The sequence below is a fragment of the Gymnogyps californianus genome, chromosome 28 (assembly GCF_018139145.2).
Source record: "Gymnogyps californianus isolate 813 chromosome 28, ASM1813914v2, whole genome shotgun sequence".
Lineage (NCBI taxonomy): Eukaryota > Metazoa > Chordata > Aves > Accipitriformes > Cathartidae > Gymnogyps > Gymnogyps californianus.
In genome coordinates, this window is record NC_059498.1 from 6607177 (window position 1) to 6632583 (window position 25407).

At 68.0% G+C, this 25407-nt stretch overlaps 2 protein-coding genes across 2 annotated transcripts; one reads left to right on the forward strand and one right to left on the reverse strand.

Moving 5' to 3' along the window:
• Positions 1-1209: 1209 nt before the first annotated feature.
• Positions 1210-8701, reverse strand: LOC127026768 (collagen alpha-1(XVIII) chain-like). Its single transcript, XM_050912078.1, is given in 17 exon segments — positions 1210-1230; positions 1377-1445; positions 1563-1625; positions 1789-1923; positions 2017-2075; positions 2307-2484; positions 2591-2714; positions 2828-2889; positions 3117-3218; positions 3849-3902; positions 3986-4105; positions 4340-4548; positions 4551-4701; positions 4924-5139; positions 5515-5577; positions 5749-5820; positions 8642-8701. Coding segments are annotated over 17 exon segments (1758 nt in total).
• A 1369-nt stretch (positions 8702-10070) lies between these two features.
• Positions 10071-17575, forward strand: IGFBP4 (insulin like growth factor binding protein 4). Its single transcript, XM_050912079.1, has 4 exons — positions 10071-10458; positions 16661-16815; positions 16995-17129; positions 17442-17575. Exons 1-4 carry the CDS (start codon positions 10071-10073, stop codon positions 17568-17570), a joined length of 807 nt encoding a protein of 268 aa, XP_050768036.1. The 3' UTR covers positions 17571-17575.
• The last annotated feature ends 7832 nt before the right edge of the window (positions 17576-25407 follow it).

Here is a 25407-nt window from a genome sequence, read left to right on the forward strand (position 1 = left end):
CGCAGAGCACCACCAGTGCCTCGGAACAGTTGTGCCGCTGCCCGGCCAGCAGCCTGCTCTCGCCCAGGGGGGCGGCCAGGCCCTCCCCGGGGCCAGAGCTGCGCCAGCCCTGGCAATCCCGCCTGCGGGCTTGGCCGCCCCGCGGCGTGGATCCGTGCCAGGCCAGCCGTTGGGGCCTGCAGATGGGGATGGGGGTGAGAGGGGCTGGGGGACACCCTCCGGGGCACCTCTGGCTCTTTGCACCAGCTCCTGCATCCGTGCAAGCGCCAGGGGCGGGGGGGTGGGGGACAACCACTGCAGCCCCCCCACCCCGGTTCCTGGCGCAGGTGCGTTTGTTGGGGGACGCCCTGCCGGCGCCCACCCTGTGGCTGGACTCACCAGAGGGGATCCGTCAGGACGTTACGCCCGTTGAAGGAGTAGATGGGGCCCTGTGGGGTGGCACCGGCCTGGCCCTCGAAGAGGGAGCTCCAGGACTTGGCCAGCAGCTGGCCCTGCGGGCGCAAGTGGCGGCGCTGAGCCGGGGACCAGGGGCCGGGGTGATGCCCTTGTCCCAACCACATGTGGGCAATAACTTGCTCTCGGTTCCTCCCAGCTCCCCAAAACACAAGTGCCAAGCACAGCCAGGGTGCAGCAGCCCCCGTGCAGGACCGGGCAAGGATACCCCCCACCGAGGCTCACTGGGGGCCGGAGGGCTTTGCCACCGACAGCCCCCACGGGAGACGGGGGTACCTGCCTTCAGGTTGACGATGGGGAGGGTCCTGTCCGTCCTCTTGACGATGGAGACCAGGTCCTGGGTGGAGGCTGACAGGAACGCCCGGAAAGTGCCGTAGAGCTGAGCCTCCTGGGACTGCCGGTAGCACTGCAAGTCGGCACCCCGGATCCCGCTCATGTCGCCGGCGAGGGGCACGTTCAGGGCAGCCAGGCGGAGCTGGGGAGGGGAAGCAGGGCAGCGCGGAGGCTCGGGCATGGCCAGGCACCAAGGTCTCTGCTCCCCCCTTCCCGGGAGGGTGCGAGCCTCCGGCGGTGCTGGCCAGGCACAGAGGGGTCCCCCGGGCACCTCGCCCTGCTCCCCCATGGCTGGGCCACTCGTCTCCCACCCCCGGGGCTGGGCGTTGCTTACTGATGGGATCCGTGGGGCGATGGTGGTTGGCAGGATCTGGGGCAGCCTTTGCCCTTCCTCCTTCTGGACCTGGAATAACGCAGCTCAGGTCAGCCCAGGGACACCCATCCCTGTGCCATGGGTGCCACGGGTGCAGCACCCTCCCCAGACCAACACGACCCCAGGCTCTGCGTGTGCCGGGCTGGTGCTGCCCTGCCGACAGCCCGTCTCCACGGCACGGCCCTCCCAGCGTGGCTGGACCTGCAGCGGGGCTCACCAGTGAGTCTGTCAGGGCCAGCGCGGGTGGCCCCACGTCAGGACCTCTTGTCTTCACCTGCTTCGCCTCCTGGATGGAAAGGAGAGGACAGTCCCATGGGGGCCTGTCCCCCCTGTAGCAGGCAAAGGAGGGCTCTGTCCCCTTGCTGGGACATGAGGGGACGCGGTGGCTGCCCGCATCCCTCACCTGGTACCGTGGGGTGGAGGCGGAGGGGTCGTCACCAGCGAAGAGCGACTCCAAATCCTCCAGCTGCTCAATGCATCGAGCAGAGGGACAGGTTAGGGAGGAACCGGCTCCTTCCCCAGGCTCTGCTGCTCCAGGGCCAAATCCAGCCCGGTGCCAGCTGCCAGGGCTGGAGCCCGGACCCCCCTCCCTGCGAGGGACCCCGAGGGGCATCCTCGGTGCAGAGTACCAGGAGGCGGCTCCAGCCGGTGGAGGTCCGGAGGAAGGCGCTGCTCCCTTCCTGCACGTAGACCAGGCTCCCCTCGGGCACCGCGCCGCCCGACTTCAGCATCAGCTCCTTGGACCTGAAGACCCACGTCTGGCGCTGGGGGGGATGGAGAGGTTCACGGCCCAGTTGCGGCATGCGGGGCGGCTGGACAGCCTGGGAGGCTCGCCCGTGGCCGCAGCCAGGACGCACCCGGAGATCGGCACGGGAGTCCGGCGGCTCTGTCTGAGGGATGTCAGCATCTGGAGAGCCTGGAGAGGGTGGGGGGTCACACGGTGCCCCGGCGCAGGGGCTAGATGCTCCTGTGGGAGCCAGCCCCACAGGGATGCGGTGGCGGCGGGAGCCGGGTGGGAGAGCCAGCTGTGGTGCTGGGGACCCATGCAGGGTGGCATGGCCCCGGCACCCAGGAAGGGAAGCAAGACTTCACAAAAGGTGTTTCCAAGGAGGCTGGAACCCCTGAAACACCTGAGAAACGCCCTTACCTGCTGCCCAACCTGCGTCGGCGGCTGCCTGTGAAGGCAAGCGGGGCCCGTTACTGCCGCCGGGCACAGGGACACCCTTCCCGGTGCATGGGGAGGGGACAGTGTCCCTCTCAGGGACGGCAAGGCTGTGGCTTACCGGCTGCTTGCAGGGCGGCTGGGCACGGACGGGGTAAACCCTCTGGAAGCAAAGACAGGCGGGTTTGCGGGGAGCCCCTCATGCCGCACACGCTCACACGTGTGCGTGCTCCGGCAGAGGTGTGTGCATAGCCCGTGCTGGGCCTTACATTGAGGTAGAGGAGACCTGGTGCTCCGGGGGGCCCGGGGGGCCCGGGGGGGCCAGGGTTCCCGGGGGGACCTCGAAGACCCTGCAGTAGAGCAGTGTGGAGATTGGACTGGGCTATTTTGGTGCTGCCTTTTGGGAGGGCAGCTATAAGACACCCCATTGCTGTCCCTCATCCTTCCCGCTCCATTCCCCTCCCAGGGCTGAACCTCCCCGGGCCGGGCAGCACGCAGACACGAGCCAGGCAGTGTCTCTCACATGGGGGATGATCGCTCCGTAAATCTCCGGCTCCTCTTTGCCGCCCTGCAGAGAAAGAGAGAAGACTGAGACAGATATCCATCCTCTCCCTCTCCATCCTCCATCCCTCCATCCCAGCTGGGGCTGTGAGCCCTGCGGGACTGCCGGCAGGATGAGCCGTGGCATGGGGCATGCAGAGCTGCCTGGGCTCCGGCAGCAGGGCCCCCAAGGCCAGGCTGGGGTCCCTGGGCACCCCTTGCCATGACGGGGCCCCACGAGCCCTAAGGACTCACCGTTTGGTACCCGCTGATGGGCACCCAGGAGCCGGACTGGCTGCCGGTGCTGGGGAAGGGGAGGTGGCCTGGTTTGCACCCGTGTTCCCCGTAGCAGCACCCCTGGGTGAGCCGCAGAGAGAGGCACGATTAGAGTCTGCACTGGGTGGTGGGGATGTGTGTGTGTGCTGTGTGCGTGCATGGGTGCACTGCATGCTTGCATGGCTGTGCACACTTGTGCATGCTCCATGCGTGCATGGGTGTGTACACACGTGCATTTGCATGTGCCCCAGGGGATGGTGTGACTCGCTGCCTTCCCCCCCCACTGTCCCACCCATTTGGGGACTTCCGCGGTGCCACCCAGGGTGAGGTGAAGGCTGGCGCTGCCCTGGCACAGAGAGGGCAGTGGGGGAGCGGAGGCAGCGCCTGGCGCTCAGGGGTTCACACTCAGGGTGTGGGGATGGGACCCCCCCGACCAGCTCCCCCCCGCACCAGTGCTCATGGCTACAAACCTGCTCGCCGGGGTCGCCCTTTTCTCCCTGGAAGGAAAGCAGAGAGGTCCCGTCGGTGCCCTGGCTCCGGGGGTCCCCGGGTGCTCCCAGCCCCCCGGCACAGCGCTGTGCATCGCTCCACAGGGTAACACCCGCCATGGAGCTGTTTGGTCTTGGCGCTGGAGAGCGGCCGCAGCCGATGCCGTCCCCGTGCCCTTGCTGCCACCACCCGCCACCCACGGTGCCTGCTCCCCCGGCTCACCTTGGGGCCCGGCGGCCCGGCCGATCCGCGGTGCCCTGCGTGGTGCGAGTCGCACTGGAAGGAGAGGACGTGCCAGGGTGAGCGCGGGGGCTGCCCCCTGCCCCTGAGCACCCGCAGCCCCGGGACCCCCTACTCACCCTGTAGTCCCCTGGTGGCCCCGGTGGCCCCATGGGACCGGGCATGCCCGGGGAGCCCGTCTCTCCGGTCCGGCCAGGGCTCCCCGGCATGCCTGGCAGTCCGCGTTCGCCCTTCTCACCCTACCGGCATGCGGCACGCAGAGTGGTGAGCATGGGGCTCAGCACCCCATGTCCCCCTGGGCCCTGCAGCGGCAGGGCTGGGGCAGCCCCGGAGCCCTCCAACGGGCTCGGTGCTGGGGGCTGCTCCCCACCAGGGCAGAGTGAGGGGTCGGTGAGCCCGGCTGCTCCATCCCCACCCCACTGGCTCTGCTCTGGCCCCAGGGCCATGGATGGGCTGGGCTGGGACCCCCTTACCTTTAGTCCGGGGAATCCCGGCTCCCCTCGGAGCCCTGGTTTGCCAGGGAGCGATGCAGGTCCTGCGGGACCAGGAGGTCCTTCGTGCCCAGGCACCCCGGGGGGACCTTGTGGCCCTGGGAGCCCTGGTGCCCCCGGTGCTCCGTCTGGCCCAGCCAAGCCTGGAGACCCCGGAGGTCCTTCAGCCCCAGGGAAACCGGGTGGTCCCACAGCCCCGGCGGGCCGGGTGGTCCCGGCTGCCCCTCCCGCCCAGGGACCCCCGGGGGGCCTTCGTGGCCCGGGTAGCCTGGGGGTCCGGGCAGGCCAGGCAGCCCGGGGGGGCCTGGGGGTCCCGGGTTTCCCGCAGGGCTGGATGCTCCCAGCTGCTTGTCAGGTTGGAGGGAGGGAGGAAGGAGAGAGCAGAGTTGGTGAACGGCCGCGTCCCGTCCCCTGGTCCCCCTCCCCGGGGCTGCCCACTCCCACGGCCACGTGCCCCAGCCCTCCCCATCCCTGCCGGTCCAGCTGGGGACGGACACCGCAGCCAGCACCAGCATCGCCCACCTGCCCCGGCAGCGCCTGCCCGTGCCCCCCACCCCGGCGCTCACCTCATTCTCCGATCCCTCGGGGAGGGCGGCGGGTGCGGGTGGGCTCCTGGCTCCCCAGGCACCTGGTGGTCCCGGGGGCCCCGGTGGTCCCGGAGGACCCGGGGGGCCCCGAGGACCCTGGTGACCTGGCTGCCCTGGGCTGCCGGACTTCCCTCTCTCCCCAGAGAATCCAGGCTGGCCTCTGTCTCCTGGGGACCCTCGGTCGCCTTTCTCTCCCTGTGGGGGAAAGACAGAGCCTGGCTCTCGGCTCCTGGCGCTTTCCTCCACCGGTGCCCACCGCGGGGACCTGCTGTCCCCCTGCCAGGGGACACCTGAGTTGTCCCTCAACCCAGGCCCCGAAGCGAGAGTCCAAATTCTGAGCAGAAAAGGTTTTGCATGGCCAAAAGAGCCCTGGGATTTCTCCCAGCGGCCCCGTGCCTCTCCCCGGGGAGGATCACTGCACCTTTGGGCCGGGAGGGCCAGGAGGGCCGGGGCGCATGGGGCAGACGCAGCCGGAGCCGTTGTGCATCTGGAGAGGGAGAGAGTGGTGAGCCATGGGACGGGACCCCCAGCTGCAGGGTCCAGCACGGGTGCCCTGCACCCACCTCTCACCTGGAGAGCAGGGTCCATCTCCGGGGCTGGGGGCACCCGCCGGGGCAGTCCCTTCGTGGTCGTCTGTGCGGAGGAGAGGAGGGGATGAGTGCGAGACCCCTGAGCATGATCCCCGTCCCCCCACCACCGTCCCCATCCCACCCTGCCAGCCCGCGTCCCCCAGAGCCCCTCACCCGGGTGCCCATCCCGGGCTGCCCCTCGCAGCCCCCCTGGGGACCAGGACCCCTCCACCACCTTGATCTGCAGGAACTCCTCTTCCTCCGTGCTCCCCTCGAAGATCTCCGGGGTGACCGTGGGTCGGTGCTGCTAGGATGGACGGGGAGAGCTCAGTGTGGGGCTCAGGGGGATCCTGGGGGGCATGTGGGACCCTCCCGCAGCTGTGGCTGCCCACAGCCCGGGGTGGGGGCCGAACCCCAGCGCTGCCGTGGGGCTGCACCATGCGGGGGGACGCCGGGAGCTGCCGCGGCTCTTTTCCAAGGGGGCAGAGGTGGCTGAGCCACGGCTCGGGGCTGGAGCAGGGCACGCTGCCCTGCCCGGGCTGGTGCGGCTGTGCGGGCAGGGCACAGATAAGGGGAAGGACGTGGCAAGGGGCCCGGCAGCAGCTGGGGAGTTTCGGGAGGGCTGGGGGAGCAGGGGGGGGACACTGCCCGGGGAAAGGCACCTGGCCTCGCGTGCGTGGCGGGGCATGGCCCGGACCCTTTGCTCTCCCCCTGGCGAGGGGCTCCCGGTGTCTGGGGGCCATTGCCAGCGGGGGTTTGCTCAGCAGCACCTTCCGCGTGGGCTCCACGCTGCCGCCGGCATCTCCGTCTGCAGGAGCTAAGGGGTGATAGGGTGGGAGGTGGCAAGGCTGGAGGGGGACCGGGGTGGCACAGCACTCCCGGTTCCCGGCACTTGCCGTGGCCACAGTGGTGCCAGCAGCAGCCCCGGACCCTGGCACCCCACACCTCACCCTCCAGCCTTATGCTGACGGTGCCCCCTCCTTGCCGGGGTGCAGGAGCTGGGGGTGCCAGGGAAGCCGTGCCCCCATCCCACCATGCCTACCTTCCTCCCCGTCCAGGGCAGGTGCCGTGGGGGCTGTGGGACTGGTGCTTGGATCTGGCGTGGTGTCCTCCAAGCCCAGGGGGTAAAACCACTGGGCTGTGGCAGGGGGCAGGCGCCCGGCCAGCACCGAGAGGATGCAGAGCATGCGGAAGAGGTGCTGGGGGCCACCGGACCCCATGCTGCTGCCTTGGGGCCAGGCTGTGCAGGACAACGGGGCTTGGCTCATCCCGCTCGCCCGCGCCGTCTGCTCCCGCTGCCCCGGCACGGCTCCCGCTGTTATCACGGCGGCCCCCACGCCGTCCGACACGCCCCTCGCCCGCCCCGGCACCCGCGCCCCGCGGGCTGCATCCGGCGGGGGCTGAGCACCCACATGGCCAGGTCACCCTCTGCCCTGCCGCCCAGGGACAAGGAGGGCAGCTGGGAACAGCGGGGAAGGGAGCCAGAGCCAGGAGGAGCTGCTGGAACCAAGGCAGGGGAGGGCTGGGGAGGAGATGCTGCCTGGAAATGGGGAGTAAAACCAGTGAGGAGGGGAGCGGAGGAAGTCGCTGGCTGAGAGCAAGGGGCATCGGCTGTGGCGAGAGCAGCTGGGTGCTCCGCGGGGTCTGCCCGGCCATCAGTGCCTGGCGCCGGGATGGGATGGAGACCAGCTCATGGGTCAGCCGGGCTCAGCCCTGGGGACAGGGCTGCGAGAGCCCGGGAGGCGTCGGGGTCCTCCAGCGAGTGCGATACCTGTGCCCTGCAGTGTGTGCAGTCACTGTGTCCCACAGCGGGTGCAAATGGCCCTACGTCTCCCTGGCTCCATCAGGGCCACCCTTGGCTGGGGGTCTCCAGCCCTCTCTGATCCCCAGCCCCACTTCTGCCCCTGCCCTGCGCTGACCTGCAGCCTCTCCCCAGGGCTGGGGTCGCTCCAGACCCTGCTTGGGGGAGTTGCAGGGAAGCAGCCTGAGCCCCCCACAGCCTTGGGAACCCCAAAGAGCCACCGAGGTTGGGAAAGACATGCTTTCCCGGGGCTGCGGGCACAGGGCTGCCCCGTCACAGGCGGAGGAACTGGGCTGCACTGGGCACTGTGTACTGAGCTCTGTGCACCGAGCATTGAACACCACGCACGGAGCACCCTCCTTGGCTGCAGGGCTGTGATCAGGGTCGGGGACAGCGTGGCTGTGGGGTGCACCAGCCCAGCCCCTCTCCATCTCACAGGATGGTGCTGGGATGGGGACCTGGAGGAGCCGTGCCTGGCCAGAGCAGGGGACAGTCCCCGGGGCTGCGCAGCGAGAGCGTCCCCGTCCCCTGCGCACCCCGCCGGCCGCCGGCGCTGCCCCGCTGCCTCTGCCCGCAGACACAACAGTCTCCCCAGCGGGCGCTCAGTGCTGCCAAGGCCTGATAAGGTGCCGCGGCCCGAGCGGGGCTGGGCACCTGTTTGGGTTTGGTCCCCGCTTGGACACCGTGTCAAGGCTGGCGCCTCTGCCCCGAGTCATGGCCACTGTGCAGCAGTGCCAGGCAGGGCAGGGGCTCTGGAGCAGCGCCGGGTGCCGATGCCTTGCAGGGCCCCTGCATTGGCTGGGAGCAGGGCCCCTGCGTCGGCTGGGAGTGGAGAAGGGGGACTGCGGATATGGGGGACGCGGACCCTGCCTGCCCATGTCCTGCCTGCACGCTGGGCGCTGCCCAGCTCACCTGCACAGGAGAGAGAAGATGGAGCCCCCGCGGCCAGTGCCACCAGTGCTGGCACTCCAGCCTCAAAATGCCGGTTTGAGCACTAGATGTACTCACCCATCAGATGAGTTTGGGGTTCTCAGCCCGGGCCCTGCACTACAGGCTGGCTCTGCTCCTCTCATCCCACCCACTACACTGAGCCCAACACCAGGGCCCCGCAGCGAGGCCCAATGTCCGAGTGTTTAATGACCGTTAATTGCCATGTAGACAGTGCAGAGCGCAGTCACAAACCCCAGTGGTTCCTGCTGCTCAGCCAGGTCCTCGGCGGGGCCAGCGCAGACGCTGCGGGATGTGGCTGTTCCCTGCACGTTGTGCTCGCCCTGCAGTGCCGCATGGGGCCGGGCTGGCTCCCCATGTCCCGCAGAGTGAAGGTCACCTTCCTGACGGGCTGCACCGTCTCCCTGTTGGTGCTGGTGGTGGGGATGGTTGTGGTCATCTCGTCAGTCTTTGTGCAGCACAGGGTAGCGGTTTTGCTAGTGTTGACCAGGGCCAACGTGGTGACACGGCTAGCACCCAGACGCTGCTGTGCCGGCGTGTCCCTGGGCACGCAGGACACAGCTGCCTGCAGCGCCCAGCTGCTCCTCGTCCCATGGCACGAGTTCAGCAAGTCTCTGCCTTACACCTGGCCACAGCGCATCCTGTCCCTGGGACTGGGAGAGGGGCTCTCTGCCCCCTTGCCACCCCCCGCAGCGAGCTGGGTGCATGGGGGACAGCCCATGCAAGGCCTGCCCAGGCACCGCGGCATCTCACGCAGGGCAGGGTCAGCGAGGCTGTGCTTGTGCCGGAGCTCACCCCACCCCGGGCTGAGTCTGGGACCCCCCTGCTGCATCCAGGCGGGTCCCCCCGGCTGCCCTGAGCCCGGTGCTGGCTGAGATGCCCCTGGGCGCAGCTCACGGGTCACCAGGCCCCCGGGGTGATGCTCGGGGACCCGTCCCCTCGGGCACAGGGGCTGGTCCCTGCCGTCTCCCGGGCCTTCGCCCTCCCGCGCTGCTGCCCGGCCGCCCCTGCCCGGGCGCTGCGGGCTCTGGCGGGGCCGGAGCCGCGGGGAGGGATGCTCGGGCTCCCCGCCCGCCCTCCCGATTTTCCTAAATAGCCACTAGGTGCCGGCAGCTTTCAAGTTATCATCACGGGCCTGTGCGGGGCCGGGGGGGCCGCGGGGAGCCGGGGGGGCCGCGGGGAGCCGGCGGGTGCGGGGCCGGGGCGTCGCTGGCAGACTGGGGCTGAGCTGCCCGGGATGCTGTGCTGCCGGCAGCGCTTTTGCTCCCGCCGGGGACGCCCGGAGCCCGGAGCCCACCCCGGGCTGCCCCACGCTGGGGGTCTTGGCCACAGCCCCCGCGATGTAGCGCCGTATGGTGTTCCCCCCTCCCAGTTCATCCCAGTTGCTCTCAGGACCGGGCTGGCGGCGGCGGGCAGGGTGTCGGGGCGGCTGCCGGGGGCAGCGGGCAGGTCTTGCGGGAGGGCTCGGGGCGGGGGGGGGGGGCGCAGGACCGGGGGTCTCCGGGCTGCCCGGCGCCGCCGGAACTGCCCCGCCGGTGGCCCCGGTGCTGAAGCCGCCCTCCCCGGTGCTGAAGCCGCCGGTGCCGCCGCCGCCTCCGCCTCCGCCGCACCCCGTCGGCGCGGAGCGGCTCTCCCCGGTGGCTTGCCGGTGGCGGCGGGGGCGGCCCCGCCGGTGGCCCCGGTGCCGGCGGCGGGAGGTGTGGCCAGGGGCCGCATAAAGCCGCCGCCGCCGCCGCCCCGCGCCCGCCGCCAGCCGAGCGCCGCCAGCAGCGGGCCGGAGCGCGGGCGCAGAGCGGCGCGGGGCCGCCATGCGCGGAGCCGCCGGGCGCGCTCTGCCGCCGCTGCCGTCGCCGCCGGTGCTGCTGCTGCTGCTGCTGCTGCTGGCGGCGGCGGCGGGGCCGGGAGGCGGCGAGGAGGCGATCCAGTGCCCGCCGTGCTCGGAGGAGCGGCTGGCGCGCTGCAAGGCGCCGCAGGGCTGCGCGGAGCTGGTGCGGGAGCCGGGCTGCGGCTGCTGCGCGACCTGCGCCCTCGGCCGCGGCACCGCCTGCGGCGTCTACACCGCCCGCTGCGGCGCCGGGCTCCGCTGCTACCCGCCCCGCGGCGTGCCGCGGCCCCTGCACACCCTCATGCACGGCCAGGGCGTCTGCACAGACCTGGCCGACGTCGAGGCCATCCAGGAGAGCCTCCAGCCCCCAGGTAAGGCCGGCCCCGGGGCGGCGGAGGGGCGAGGGTGCCTAGGGGCCCTCGCCCCTCACCAGGTGGGTGGCGCGGCCCCCAGGCAGCCCCCCGTTTGCACCAACCTGCGCTCCGCTCGCTTGGCAAGACTTGGGGCCACAGGGCTGGGAGCGGGGCGGGGGGCTCGGCAGGGAGCCTGCGGCAGGACGGGACGGGACAGCCCCGGGGATGGGCATGCGGGGAGCGTGTCCCAGGGAGGGAGCAGCGCTGAGCTGCACGAGCTCCCACAGCCGGGTACCAGCGGGTCAGGTTTGTGCCATCCTTACCCACCGCGGGCAGAGCAGTGCCGCGGCCGGTGGCACCACGCACGCTGGAGTGGGGTGCTTTGCAGGGACTCATCACCCGCCGTGCCCTGGCTGCAGAGTGCCCCTGGATGGCAGGGCAGCCCGGGGTCCCGCAGGCACCCGCAGCCCCTGGGGACAGGTCCCAGCTGCCAGGGAAGCTCCCGTTGCACGGTGACCCCTGCGCTGCCCCTTCCCTGGGATGCTGCCGGCAGCTCCGCCTGCACCGCCGGGAGGAAACAGGAAAGAGGCCTCGGGGCACCTGCTTCCCTCGCAGGCAGGTCAGGCTGGGCTCTGTGCCGGGGCTCTGCCAAGAGCTGTGTCCTTCCCGTGGCCGGACAGGGCAGCAGGGTGCAGGCAGCAGGCAAGGCCAGGCTGGAGAAGCCTGCTGCCCGTAGGCTCTGCCTACGTGTGTCTGCCCCAGGACCCTCTCGCAGGTGTTGATCGTGGCCCTCGGCCACCCCCCTGGTGCTCGGGCAGGGTCTGGGGACCGGGAGCGGAGCTGGAGGTGGGAACCCAGCCCCAGAGCTGCGCAGGTCCACTGCGGCTTTGACAGTGGGAACGGAGCTGCTCCCGCGGGCTGAGTGTGGAGACCCGGCCCATGGGGCTGGCCCCTCGGTGGGTCTGGATGCCACACTCCCCCTTCCCCATCTTGTGGGCTGTGATCAGGATGACGTCCCCTGGAGCTTCGGAGCAGCATGCCACCGCGGGATGGTCCACAAGCTGGCCTGGCCCTGTGTCCCTGTGCGGGGTCACCCAGAGCTCCGCAAGGGGCAGAAGGGGCTGGAGCAGTGTCTGTCCCTGTCTGCCCTGAGGGCTGGATCCCAGCTCCGCTCCCCTCCTCACATGGCTGGTCCGTGGCCGCTCCGCCGGTGTCCCCGTGGTGAGGAGGGCCCTTTGTGGATGGGCCCCTCCGGCCACCCCTCTCCAGGGACAGGAGTTGGCTGCGAGTGCTCGGCATGGGGTCTGCTGCGGAGACCCCCTGCCCTGCCTGTCTGTCCTCATCCCACATCCTGCAGGAGCTGTCTGGGCTCCCTGGCCCGGGGCTGCGTCGGGCTGCCAAGGCCTGTTGGTTTTGGCCGTGCCCCGTGTAACGCAGCATTTTTTCCCAGAGCCTTTAGGAAACAGACTTGCAGTTTTTTCCCTTCCTTCCCGCAGTGTTTTGGCCTCGCTGGGGATGGGTGGGTGGCCGTGGGAGCTGGGCTCGCCCGCCGGACACCATACCTGCCTGCAGCATCGCAGGTGGCAGGACGGGGGAGCGGGCAGCGGCAAGCCCCTTTGCCCGGGACAGCAGAGCAGGACACAGGCAGGACACCCAGCAGCACATTGCCCAGTGCCGCCCCGGTGGGAAGGTCCCGATGGGATGTCCGAGCCACGGATCCCTGTCCCGCTCCGGCAGCCTGGAGCCAGTGGGAGTGTGGGGCTGGGGGCTGCAGGCTCCGTCGCTCCCACCACAGCCCTGCCTGGCACAGCGAGGGCACCCCGGCACGGCTGGTGCATCCGACGGGTCCCCTCTGGGTAAGCAGAAGGGAATTAAATGCCTATTTAGGGGCAGAGGCGTATGGAGCAGGTGCCCCCCCGCTGCGCCCACGTCCCCCGGGGCTGAGCGGGTGCCGGGCGAGCGGAGGCTGCAGCAGGCGGGCAGCTGGGAAGCAGTTAACGTGCAGCTCGTACAGTAAACACTTTGTCTGGGGGCTCGGCCCTAGGGGGGCTCCGCATTCCAGGGAAGAGGCTGGGATCGGCGGGGGCTGGGCTGTGGCTGGGCTTTTCGAGGGGCTGGGCGATGGCTCCCTGCTCCATCACCAGGAAAGAGCCGCTCCGCTCGCCCGGAACCCACGGCACCCGCGGGATGGGACTTTCTAGGAAGCGAGGGAGTGGGTGGCTGCTCTCCTGACCCGAGACCCTCTCCTGTGGCTGCGGGTCTGGGCACCTTGTGCAGGACCCTGGTCCCTGCCTCCCGCTCCCAGTCGTGCCAGCTCCAGGCTGGCTCCCAGGGCATCCCGCTGCTCGGCCGGAGCCCTGCGATGGGGCTGGCCCCGGGAGGTTCCAGCCGCGGCTTTTCGGCACAGCCTGCGGGTGCCTGGGGAAGGTGACGGCTGAACCCGTGTGTGGCAGCCAGGAAGAGGTGAGGACATTTTCCCCAGCACACATGACGAGTGATTTAATGCTGGGTAAACAATTATGTCTGGGAAAAACTGACCCCATGGGAATTGCGTTCATCCCGCGTGATTGCTGTAAGCAGTGGCTGGGACGGATCCTGTTCCCTTCCTGCGTGCAGTGACTGGGAGGGACGGCGGTGGCCGAGTCCCAGCTGGATGGCGTGTGGGCAGCGAGGACAGGCTGCGTTCAGCCCCCGGCAGTGTCCACCCCCCATGCATCCGTCACTGCCCCTTTCTGCCCCGTCAGGGGGCCAGGCGAGGCTGTTGCCCTGTCCCAGCTGTCCCTCGGGATGGGGTCTGGCCTTTGCCCATGCTCGGGTTTCTCCGGGCCGGGCGCTGCTCCCGATGAGGCTCTGGTCCCTATGGGGAATCACCTGCATCTGCATCCCTCACTCCCTCTCCTGCATGCCGTCGTCTCCTCCATTGGGCTCATGTTGGGAGCTGAGAGGCGCAGCTGTGCTCGGCCATGTTTGAGCACGGCAGGGCTCAGCAGCGTGTCCCCGCGGGATGGGGATGGGCCAGGCTTCCCAGCCGGCATCCCTGGCCAAGGGGCAGTAGGTGCCTGGTGCCTGCACCCCAGCCACCCCTGTGCCCCGGCTCCCCGCGCTCCGCCGGGGCCAGTGCTTGGCAGGATGAGCACAGACTTCCCCGCGCCAGTGCCTGCGAAGTCGAGAGCACTGGCAGCCAGGAGAGCCGGCCCTGTGCCGCAGCCCTGCCAGGACCACCCGCAGGCGACACCGGGGTGCCAGACAGGGAAGTGGAGGGTGCTGGGACTCACCGCGGCTCATGTGCTGTGTTGGCCACAGACACGTGGATGTGTCCCCTCTGGCCCATGGGGCACGTGGAGTCCTCTGTGCCTGGGCTGGTGGAATAGGGGGGAGCGGGGCTGGAGCTGTGGGGGCCCCTGACACTTGTCCCTCTCCCACGGACATACACATGGTCCCGGGGCTTCGCTTGCTGCCCCGGGCTCTCCTCCCATAGGAGCCGCGTGGTGGAGCCCGGAGCCCTTCACTGCTCCCTCGGGCTCAGCGCCGTGAGTCACAAGTTCGGCACGTGACCAACCTCATTTGCAGCTCCCATTAATTGAAGGCGATGCTGAATGACTCGTTTGTGTCTCCTGTCCGTGGGCCGAGCAGAAGGCCGGGCAGAAATCCTCCTCCTGCCAGGATGGGACAGCCGGTCTGCGTGGCCGGTGAGGGCAGCACCCGTTCCCATCCCCTTGACACCCACTTCCACTCCAAACCAAGCAGAGGGCTTCCCCAGCCCTCGGCCAAGCAGCACCCCCCTCTCCGCTCTGCCTGTCCTCCCCTGCCGCTCAGAGACTTCTCTCTGCCGGCACAGCCCCAACCGCAACCAGCAGCACCGGGGTGGCGGTGGCTGGTGCATGGGCTGCCCTGCGTGGCCAAGGCTGCCAGGCAGAGCAGGACCGGGGGAGAGGTGCGGGGAGGCTCGGCAGCACCCCGCAGGCACCGGTGCTGCCGGGCCGGCATTCAGGTGGTGCTTCCCAAGCGGTTGGGGCAGAGCGGGCTGCACCGGGACCGGTGCGAGGGGCTGGCGGGTCAGGGGCCTCCAGGCTCCGCAGAAGTTGGTTTTTCCATGTCTTTGTGTGCCAATGCGAGGAGTTTCCTTGTCCAGCTGGTGCAGGAGGATTGCCAAGGGAGGCGAGAGGCTCCTCGAGCTGCCGCATGTCGCTTAGCGGGTGGGAAAATCGCCCCAAGAACTGCAGCGATCCCCATCGCGGGGAGGGATCCTGGAGCCGGCGTGCGAGTCAGGGGACTGCGGGTCCCAGAGCTCTGTCCCCATAGCCTAGTGCCGGCAAGAGCTGCCTCGCTGCCCGAAGGCACCGACGTTTCATGTGACCTTATGAAAATGTTATTGGCATCTGGTTTTATTTAAGCTGAGAGATTTGACGCTCTGAAGGCGGCTGGCGGGGGGAGGAGGGGTGTTTGTCCGTGCCGGGGCTGGGTGAGGGCTTCCCCCGGGCAGAGCGGGCAGTGGCCGGTGCCTCCCGGTCCTGCCTTTCTATGGTGCGGGAGCAGCGCATGGAGGTGCCAGGACTTTGGCATCGTGGTCCCCACTGGTGCCAAATCTCCTGCCTGGCTCTTCCTTGCGTGTCTCCCGGAGGAGGTGCAGGGGGGAGGCAGGGGAGGGAAGGAGTATCCATGCCCGAGCCCCCGGCTGGGCTCTGCCACCAGTGCCTGCGTTGCGCCACGGCCCCATGGTTGGTGCCGCTGGGGCTGGTGCGCGCCAGGGCTGGCATCGCTCTGCGCGGGGTCCTGGAGACTTTGGGTTTGTGTTTCAAATTTCAAGGGCGTGAGCCATTTCCTGGAAAAAACTGACAGATTAAACAAAAAAGCAAATAACACGAACGAAAGAGAAGGCTTTGATCGGGGCTTCGCTGTGAACTTTAACCGGGCCCCTGGGAGCTGGTCCAGGAGCCCTTTGCTGCAGGGGAGCCGCCGCGTGAGGTGCCGATGGGAGACCGGGGCCGGGATCCCGTGGGGACGCAGAGGGCAGGAGGCTGCAGCTCCGACCCTGCTGCCTGCCTGCTGCCTGCCTGCTGCCTGTCTGCGGGAAGGGCCGGTGCCGGGCATCACCCCGGCAGCTTCCATCCCTGCTGCTGTGAGCCCCTGGGTGCTTCCACCCATGCTGCACCGTGACCACCCCCTGCCTGGTTTGGGAAGGCTTTTCCCGTTGCTGGCTGCAAAATTGATCAGTATCAGCCCAACCCCAGGATAACCTCGGGCAGGGAGCCCTGGCCGCTTTCCTCTTACAGCCCGGGCGGGTTGGGAGTCAAAACGCTGCTCGGGCTGTACCTGACGTGGCTCTGAGTGCAGGCGGGACCCCGGCTCCCCGGGGCGTCCCCCCTCCGCAGAGTGTTAAAGAGCCCCAAACCGAAGGGACCGGCAGCTTTTTAAAAAATAGAGTCATGCCGAGAGCTCAGGTCTCATGATGCTCCGTCCAGCTGCCAACATCTGGGATCGCAGTTTGGCTGTGCTCCTGGCGCAGGCGAGGATGCCAAGCGCTGCTTTTCGGGATTGGCCCCGCGGGAGATTAACTTTCTTATTCCAGGAATTTCTTCTTTCATGTCTTCGCGGGGGCTGTGCCCCGTGGCAGAGCACGGCTCCATTCCCGGTTGCGGCGCCTGGTGCTGCCCCGGGCCTGGCAGGTGCTCAGCACCGTCCCGGTGCCCCCGTTCCCACTGCAGCTCCTCAGAGGCAGCTTTTGGGGGGCACCGGGGTCTTCCTGGGGCTCCCTGGCTGCGTGTCCTGGGGCCACCTTCCAGCCCCGTGGGTCCGGTGCCGTGGGTGAGCACCCGGTGCTTGGTGGCACGTGGCTGGCTGGGGCACAGCCAGACCCTCGTGCCGTGCAGCACACTGGAGCAACTGCCTGGCGCTCTTGCAGCGTGCATTTGCCACCCTACAATAACAGACGCATGGCAACAAGCCTGTGAATCGTGGCTAACGAGTTGTAAAAACTCCCAGGAGCCTTTCCCAGTGCTGCAGGGAGAGCTCAGCCCAGCGCGGTGGCAGGGGCAGGAGGGGACCCAGGGCTTGGGGTGATGCCTGTGGGGACCGGGCAGGGCGGTGTGGGGTCCAGCAGCACTGGCTGCAGGTTGTGCCTGGGGGGTGCAAGTTGCTCCGCGGGGGCCGGGCACCGCGTCACCGCCATCCCCGGGGCTGCCCTGTGGCACTGAGCCTCCTCCGGTCTGTGTCCTTGCAGAGAAGGAGGAGGTCGACCACCCCAACAACAGCTTCAGCCCCTGCAGCATCCACGACCGCAAGTGCCTGCAGAAGCAGCAGGCGAAGCGGGTCAACAACGGCAACAAGATGCGCAACAGCGGGAGCCCCTACCACCGCGAGGAGACGCGGCCCATAGTGAGCACCGCGTGGCACCGCGGCGGCCGGCCGGCACTGGGCGCCGGGGCGGCGCTGGGCTGGGGAGGGCAGGATGGGTGCTGAGCACCCCTGTGCTGTGCTCCAGGGTTGGGGTCCCAGGGCACTGGGGCGGGGGCACGTGCCAGCCCTGCTGCCGGCTCAGCCCCCCCTTCCCGCAGGCACAGGGCTCATGCCAGAGCGAGCTGCACCGGGCGCTGGAGAGGCTGGCCGCCTCGCAGACCCGCACGCACGAGGACCTGTACGTCATCCCCATCCCCAACTGCGACCGCAACGGCAACTTCCACCCCAAGCAGGTAGGATGGGCTCTCGCCCATCACAGGGGGCTGGGGGGGGGGCTGCTCGCCTGGCGGCATTTTGCAGAGCCAGGGTGAGGCTGGGAGGGGGACACGGACAGACGGGCCAGTGCTGGGGCACGGCAGAGCCCACCCGCGGCTCCTGCCTTCGGTGGGAATCGCCCTTCAGGTGTTGTGGGGCCCTTTGCAAAAGCCCCGGGGTGGGGTGGGGGTGGCCCCTGCGAGAGCTCCTGGTCGCCCCAGCCAGGCAGCCTGCGGGGATGGGACCGTGGGGGCCAGGCTGGGTGCCCCTCACTGAACCCGTCCCCTCAGTGTCACCCGGCGCTGGATGGGCAGCGGGGCAAGTGCTGGTGCGTGGACCGCAAGACGGGGGTGAAGCTGCCGGGTTTCCTGGAGCTGAAGGGGGACTTGGACTGTCACCAGCTGGCGGACAGCATGTGAGTGCGACTGCGGTGGCCCCGCGCCGTGGCACGGCCAGGACACCCACCGGGGCTGCGTGGGAGAGGAAGAGAGGGGACATGACCGCCGAGCAGCTCCCCGGTGCTGGGGGACCCTGGCACGCGCCCTGGATCGCTGCTGTGCTCTGCGCCGTGGGCTGCCCTCAGCACAGGGCACGGCACCGCGACCTGCGCCATGACCACTAGCCGCCACTGCCGAGGGGTCCCCGGCACGTGCCAGTGGCACCTCCGTCCCGCATGGACACTTGCTTGGACAGATGCTGCCCTGGGGCTGGTGTCAGGCTGCCTGGGTGGAGCGGGTGGAGAGCACCCACGGCGCTGCCGCCCCTTGGCGCTGCTTCCACAGCCGCCGCTGCCCACCTGCCCCATGGTGCCCTGCCGGCTTTCACCCCGGCTCCTCCATGCTGCGTCGCGGCACGGCACGGCTGGAGCCCGGTGGCTGTGGCAGAGGCTCGGCTGCTGCCCTGGCCCAGCCTGGCCTTGCAGGCAACCACGGACACGCCGGCGCCTCGTGGGGTGCCGCGGCGGCACCCCCACCCGCAGTGCCTTGCCGTCCACGCCAGACCTCTGTGTGCGGCAGCAGAAGTGCCTGATCCTGCCCTCCCCGGCGGTGGCAGGCTGCCCAGGCAAGGACTGGGGGGGCCCGGAGAGACTCCCCGCCTCCGCCACCGCCTGCTTGGGGCCCTCCCTGCCTCCATCTCACCCAAAGCGTGTGTGTGCGATGGGCATCGCAGCCGCATGGAGCAATAAGAGACCTTCCCCCTCCCTGCTGCAGCCCCCCAGCCCCATGGCCCGGGAACTGCCTGCCCCACAGCTTGGGAACCGCCTGCCCCACAGCCCGGGTACTGCCTGCCCCACGGCCCAGCCCCATCCTGCTGTCTGCGCAGGGACAAAGCTGGTGGCCGCAGCATTTTCCTCCCATCCGTCCTGTCTCCCCCTGCCCCGTCCCCAGCCGCCGTCCCTGGGGCGAGGGGTTCGGGCACCCCCAGGCGTGCAGGGGTGCATCCCTGCGGGTGCTGGGTCCAAGGGGAGGGTCGGGGGACGAGGGACACCCAGGAAACAGCTCCCAGCAGGAAGGGCTTCTTTTGTTTTTCTTCCCCAAAGATTTTTAATATTTAAAAAATGTCGTTGGTGGGATCTTAAAACTGACCGTGTGGCCCCTGAGGCTGAACTCCTCCATCTCCGCCGAACGGGGCACTGCCGGCGATGGTTTCTGTCTTCTCTTCTTCCAACTTGGCCAACGTGACAAAACCAGGATGAATTTCTGGAACGTCTCAGTGACGGGATCTGCAGATTTCGCCAGCGCAAAGTTCTCAGCTGAGAAATTGTCACTATTTTTGTAGCTATTTTTTTTCTTTTTTTTTTTAAGCTGGGCTGGAAATTTTTCACCTAAATGTCTTTTAGGTGAGAAATGGCCGTGCTGGCTGCCATGGCGAGTGTGCCAAAGACGGAGGGTATTTTGCTGTTTCCCCCCCGACCCACCCCCTAGCTCCGTGGCCGCAGTGGGAGGTTTTGGTTTTCCGTGTGGATTTGCCCTGGCCACGCCGGCAGGTGCCAAGGCCCTTGATGGGAACAAAATGTTTCAGTTTTAGTGAAACATCCTTCTGCCCCCCGGTCCCCGGCAGCTCCCTGGCACGGCACGGCACGGCACGGCACGGCACAGCAGCTCCCCGGCACTGGTGGGGACGTCCTCACGTGTCTCGGCGGGGGCACAAGTGGGGACAGGGATTGGCAAGTGCTGCCATCCCGCTGGCCAGGGCTGGCCGGATGGCGAGGACGGAGCGAGCCAGGATGGGGGCTGGCACCGGGCTCAGCATTGCAGCTCATCGGCACGGCTTTGCCTGGCTTCTCGTCCAGGTGACAGTGTCCCCGTCACGTCCCATGTCCCCAGGTGCCCGTGTCCCACCGTGGCCCCAGCACCTTCCACTGCCTGTCCCGCGGGGCTGCGCTCCTGCCCCTGCCCCGCTGCGAACCGCTGTCCCCGGCGGGGTCCCGCGGAGCTGTCGAGCTGCTCGGTGCCTCGCCGGGCTCCTGCCGAAATCCCCTGCCTGCCCTGGCACCCTGCCGGATCCTCTGCCTGCCCTGCCTGCCCCAGCGCCCGCCCGCCCGGCTGTGCATGGCCCCGCTCGGAGGAGGCTGCGCATGACTTCTAAACTGAGTCAATTTGCCAGGGTGGTGGTCGGCAAGGACCGGGGGTCCCTGCCCCTGCCGGAGCCCCTGGCCCCACGGTGTCACCACGCAAAGGACGGGTTTCCCAGGGCACGGGGAGGTGCTGCTGGGGACCGTGGCCGGTCACGGTGCTGGTCCTGCGCGGCCGTGCCGACAGCACCATGACGGGGTGCAGGCTACAGTGGCAGCCCCAGCCCGCCGGGCTTGCCTGCCCGGGCTCTCCCCGCACCCAGCCAGGGCAGCACCAGCAGATCCAGTGGAGCCTCTTCTGGTTTTGGGGGCCGGGGGGTGGCCGAGCAGGGGCTGGGGACGCCGGCGCTCGCCGGGGTGCGTTCTGTGTCCAGCTCAGAGAGCTCCAGCATTTTATATCGTCTCTCCTGTAGTTTAAGGCTTTATTTACACACGATCATATACCAGCATAAGGCTCCCCAACCCCAGCGGCGTTTTTCTGCGCCGATGTGATTTCTGTCAGTTCCTCCTGGGCCAAGCCCGTCCCTTCGGACTCCCGTGTAGCACCAACCCTCTTTTACAGTAAACTTGAGCCTTTGTATTGTCAAAAAGAAAAAAAAGAGCTAATTACTGTATTTCATTTTCCCTGTTATTTATTGTGTTTCTATCGAGTGTATTTCATCTTTGCATTGCTTGAAAGAAAAGGAGAGGGGAGAAGCAAAGCAGAGGAGGAGCGAGGGGTCTGCGGGGATCCCACCCAGCTGGGCACTGCGTTCCTGCGGTGCCAGTGTGTGCCGTATGGAAACGCTCCCTTTCCAAACAAGCCAAATTAAACCAGAAACTGCCCGCGACCTCGGCACCCTCACCCTCCCACTGCCCTCTCGAGCCCGGGCAGAGGGTAGAGGAGCAGCACTCACAGCCCCGACCCCCGGGGAGGTTCAGCTGCTGGGCTGTGCTGCCAGCCCGCCCCGGCTCCAGAGCCCCCGCAAACCACATCCCTGGGGACCGCTGGTGGGACCAGCCCCGGCTCCTCGGCCCTGAGAAGTGCCAGCGGTGGGAGCAGAGCACGCCGGAGCTGGCCGGTGCTCCAGGACGAGGGGCTCGAGGTGTGCACCCACGAAAGCCTGGCTGGGGACTGTTTGCTGTAGCTACGGGGGCTGGCGGCCGAGCGGCTGCGGATGGCTCCGACTCGGAGCTGCCAGCAAAAATATTTGACGGTTTCTTTCCACCCGCTGCCGGGGATGGGCGCTGGGGAGAGCAGCGTGGCTGCACCGGCTGCTGGTGGGGCGAGCGGGCAGGGATCCTTGGTGTTGGTGGCAGCGAGGGACATTGCCCAGGGGCACCCGTGGGTCCCTGCTCCCCAGGAGCCCCTCTGCTCCCCTCCCCGAGCTCCCCTGGGTGCAGCTCGGCGCAGGCTGGGCCCTGGGCTGCTCCTCACACCCACCGGGCAGGGACCCCCTTTGCCCACCTCCAAAGGCATCTGCCTGCCCTCTGCCAGGGGCCGCGGGCACGGCCGGCTGCGGAGCAGGATAAGGGAGGCCGGGGCAGGGGGAGCTAGGGGAGGGCAGGGGGCTGGATCGCAGCGGCTTGGAAGTGGAAAAAATGCCTGAGCTGAGAGCGTCTGGTTTGTAGATCCCAGGACTGGGCTGCGGGAGCGGGGCCAGCGCCTGCCTGCGCTCGGCAGCATCCGCAGCCCGCGGGGCTGGGGGCCGGCACTGGGCATCCCGTCCCTGGGGTGGGGACAGGCTCAGCCACGCCGTCCCTGCCCAGGTACATGGTCCCCCTCAGCCTGGGGGATGCCGCGCTGGGTTTGGGGTTCAGCAGCCCTGAAAAAACCCAGGCACCCACAAAGCCTCAGCAAGAGCTACGCCGAGCAGGGATGGGGTGGGAAGCAAATGATTTCATGCCTCCTTGTGAGTCCCAGCTCAGCCTCTGCTCGGTGCCACCACGAGGGAAGCGACGAGCGTCACCGCCGGCCCCGCACAGTGGCACAGAGCAGCATCGGGGCCTGGAGACGGCGCCAGGCTGGGACGAGACACTGGACGGGCTTCAAAGTTCAGGGGAGGACAGGGACAGGCACCGGCTCGCGCCAGGGCGACGTGCTTGTGGCCAGGCAGTGCCGCCGGCCTCGCAGAGCCGCAGCCCGCGGCACGTGTGCGTGTGCATGCCGGTGCCGGTATGACCTGAGCATCACCGGCTCCGCTCAGTGTTTTGGGAGGGTGTCAGGGGACGCAGCTGGGAGATGCCCAGGCATGGGAATGCCAGTGGCCGCACACCTCCTGGCTGCCCGGTGCTCCCGGCCATGGCTCAGCTTTCTCATGGTGTTTGCAGCAAATGTGCTCACCGGGGCGGCTGGGAGGTGGCGTTGCCTGCAGTCACGTTGCAGGAGGACGGCTGGGTCCCCGGTGTCGTGGCTCCCCGCGGCCGGAGGTGTTGTCCGGGGCCGGCGCCAGCCCGATGCTCCGGTTACTGGAGCTGCTCTGCCGGCGGTGCTCGGGGTTGTGCAAACACCCCGGAGGAGCTGGGCCCGAAGGCAGCCGTCTGCAGCCAATGTAGACAAGCGCTGTAATTTGCTGGCGCAGCAGATCGGCAGCCGGACCAGGGAAGACGCCAGCTCTCCTGGAGCTCGGCCCAGCGCCCTGGCCTCGCGCCGGCGGCTGCCCAGGGCTGGGGCTCCCTGGGCTTTCCTTCGGGGCCCCCCTCCGGCTGCCCCCAGCCCTGGCGGCTGCGGGGGCACCGGGCTGGGCTTGGGAACCGATTTGGCTGGAGAAACGTGTGTGTGTGTGTGTGTGTGTGCGTGCGCATTTGGCAGAGCTGCTGCCGGGAATGTGGGGGCTGGTGCCATGGGGCCCGGGGGTCGTTTGCCCCTTCCCGTGACGCTTGCAGACTGGGGGCACTCGCCTCCCCCCGGCTCCCCCAGCTCCCCCACGTGCCGCTGCTCCTCCCTGTCAGCCAAGGGAGGGCTGTGGCCCTTTCCCTCTTCTGGAGGTCACCAGGAAGCCGGTGACAGGAGGAAACCGAACCCTCTCGCACCCTCCATGTGTCCGGAAGCGCTGCCGGCTGGGACCCCCGGGCAGCACCCCGTTGTGTCAGGATGGGGGAGGCGGGCGGTGATGCTGACCCCCGGCAGTGTCCGGTGGCGGGTCTGGGTCCCAGGTGAGCCGGTCCACATCTCATGGGGGAACAAAGCTCTGCCCACTCTCCAGCTGCATCAGCCAGCGGCTCCCCGTCCCCTGTGCAGGGCGAGGACGTTTCTGTGCAGAAACCCCTGCGGCCACCACGCTGCTGCCCGCCCCGCTGCCACCAGGGCTTTGTGTGTCACCCACACAAGTGCACACGTGTCCGTGCACCCACATGCGTGGTGGGTGGTCACTGGCGTGATCCGCGTCCCCGTTACCAGGGACAGCCTGGCCACATGCCACAGCATCAGTGGCTTTCAGGGTCTTGCTGTGTCTGGGGACATGGAGCATCACCCGCCGGTGGGAGAAGCTGCTGGGAACAAACCGGCGAGCCCGGCCAGGACAGGGGCTGGGTTTGTTACAAAATGGCTGGAACCGGACCCAGGAACCAAAACCAAGAGCTGCGCTTCCAGGAAGCCTGGGACAAACTTTGGAAGCCACGAGGAGCTCAGAGAATTGTTTGTTTTTTCCTGAATCCAGGTGGTTTTGGCTGAACTGTCCCCGTGGTGTCTGGGCCTGTGCTCCAGCTACGCTGCGCTGGAAAAGGGTTTTCAATGAACTAAAAATTCCACGTGTGGAAGACGGCGCTTGGCGATGGGCCCGCTCCCCGTCCCAAAGTGGTCCCAAAGCAGGGAAAAGCAGCCGTCGCCCCCGTTCCCCAGAAGATGAACCCTCCCGGTTCTGGCTGCAGTTCTGCCAAAGGGAGCTGGCTTTGACGGCGCAGGGGAGCAGCGTGCAGGGGCCCGGGCTGGGGGGCGGCAGCGCCATCCCCCCAAAGCACCGTTCGGAGCCAAAGCCTTTGAATTTTCGTACTCCCCTTGTGCTTATCGCTGCTGTCTGAACAGCATCGCGATAAACACGATGGAGGGAAGCAGCGGCGGTTCGCGGGCTGCACAGCCCACGGGGGCCCGGGCCGGGGTCCCGCACCGGCGCAGCGCTAATTCGGTGCGGGTTAACGCGGACCGCTCTGCGCGCACCGGCGGCTCTGCCCTTATTTACGGCTCCCAGCGGACAGGCAGGGCGCGGGCAGGGCGCGGGCAGGGCGCAGGCAGGGCCGGACGGTGTCGTGCTGGGGCCCCTTGCCGGCTGCAGCCCGCACTGCAGCGGGTCGCATCCTGCGCACCCCGCGGGGGTCCCTGCGGGGCCGGGGATGCACAAGCCCGGGGCGCTGGGGCTGAGCCGCGTCCCCCCCCCGCCCCGAGCTGCCCATGACCTTGGGGTGCCGCGTTCCCCCGGGTCTTTGCAGCACGATGGGGACAGCGGAGGCGTGCAGAGCCCGGGGGGTGACAGGCTCGCCCGGCCCGGCCCCAGGCTGGGTGCTGGGTTTCGGCTGAGCAGAGCTTAGGGCAGACAGACTCGGGGGGGACACAAAGCTGTTAGCTTCTCGTCCTGGAGCCGGGTGCTCCCCCCGCCCCACGCAGTAACTCCGATATCTGTTTTTATCGTTGCCAAAGAGCTGTTGGAGCTGGATGCCGTCTCTCAGCCTGGCTGGAGGAGAGTGACTTTTTCTTTATGTGCAATGCATGCGTGTGCTTGGCAGTTTAAGAGAGCAGAGTAACGTATTTCAGTTGCTAACATCTCTGCAGTGTTTGTGGTGAGATGAACGATCCACTGCTTTATTGAAAATACCCCTAAGCAGGGTTTGTTAGCACAGGGTCCAAAATTAAAACAATGTAGAGGCACCAGGTAAGCGAGCGCTAAGGGAGACGACTGTGTGGTGGACTCAGAGCCGCTCTACTCCACTCTGAGATTACAGCAAGAGCTGAATCTTCAGCTGGTGTAAATCATGGCAGCACTGACTTCCACGAGGCTGCGCCAATTTACGTCATCTGAGGATCTGGCCCAAATTCATGCAAGTCATTTCCAAAAACCCAACGTTTTACTGTCATGAAAATGTCAACATTTATCTCTCAGCTTGCTGCGATGCCTGGAGGTTGAGCTAGCCTGTAACCCCACTTTGCAAAAAAAGGGCAGGAGAATTTACCAGCACCAGGCAAAAATACGCTGCTCTGACATTTCTGCCTTTCGATGCTTCTTGCTCTTTGAGGGAAGCAGGATTTTTCAGCAGGGCCTAGTGATTTTATGTGCTTTGATTTGCAAAAACTGCCTCCTGATGCTGGTCTGTTGTCAGGGAGGCGAGTCCCCCCCGCCTGCACCAGACCTCCCCTCCTGCGGCACTGGGGGGGTTAGGGCTGAGTCCCCGAAGGCGGGAGCTCAGCTCCACCGAACGCGCCTCAGCTTGGACACCCCGAGCGCAGGCATCCCCTGCTGCCAGTAGAAATCTCAGCCAGAGTATTTCAGTCCTCCAGAGCAAAGCGAATGGTGCATGCCAGGCGAGGGAGGCGGCGGTTCCATACGGTGAGCACAGCTCCCGTCCCGCAGCTCCGCTCCCAGCCCGGCACAGCTCGCCGTGGGCAGCCGTCCCGCGCTGGCCACCGCGGTGAGCGATGCCCCGCGATGCCCCGTGGAGGGTCTCGGAGGAACATCTCATCCCACCAGAGCATAAAATCTTTAACTGAGACT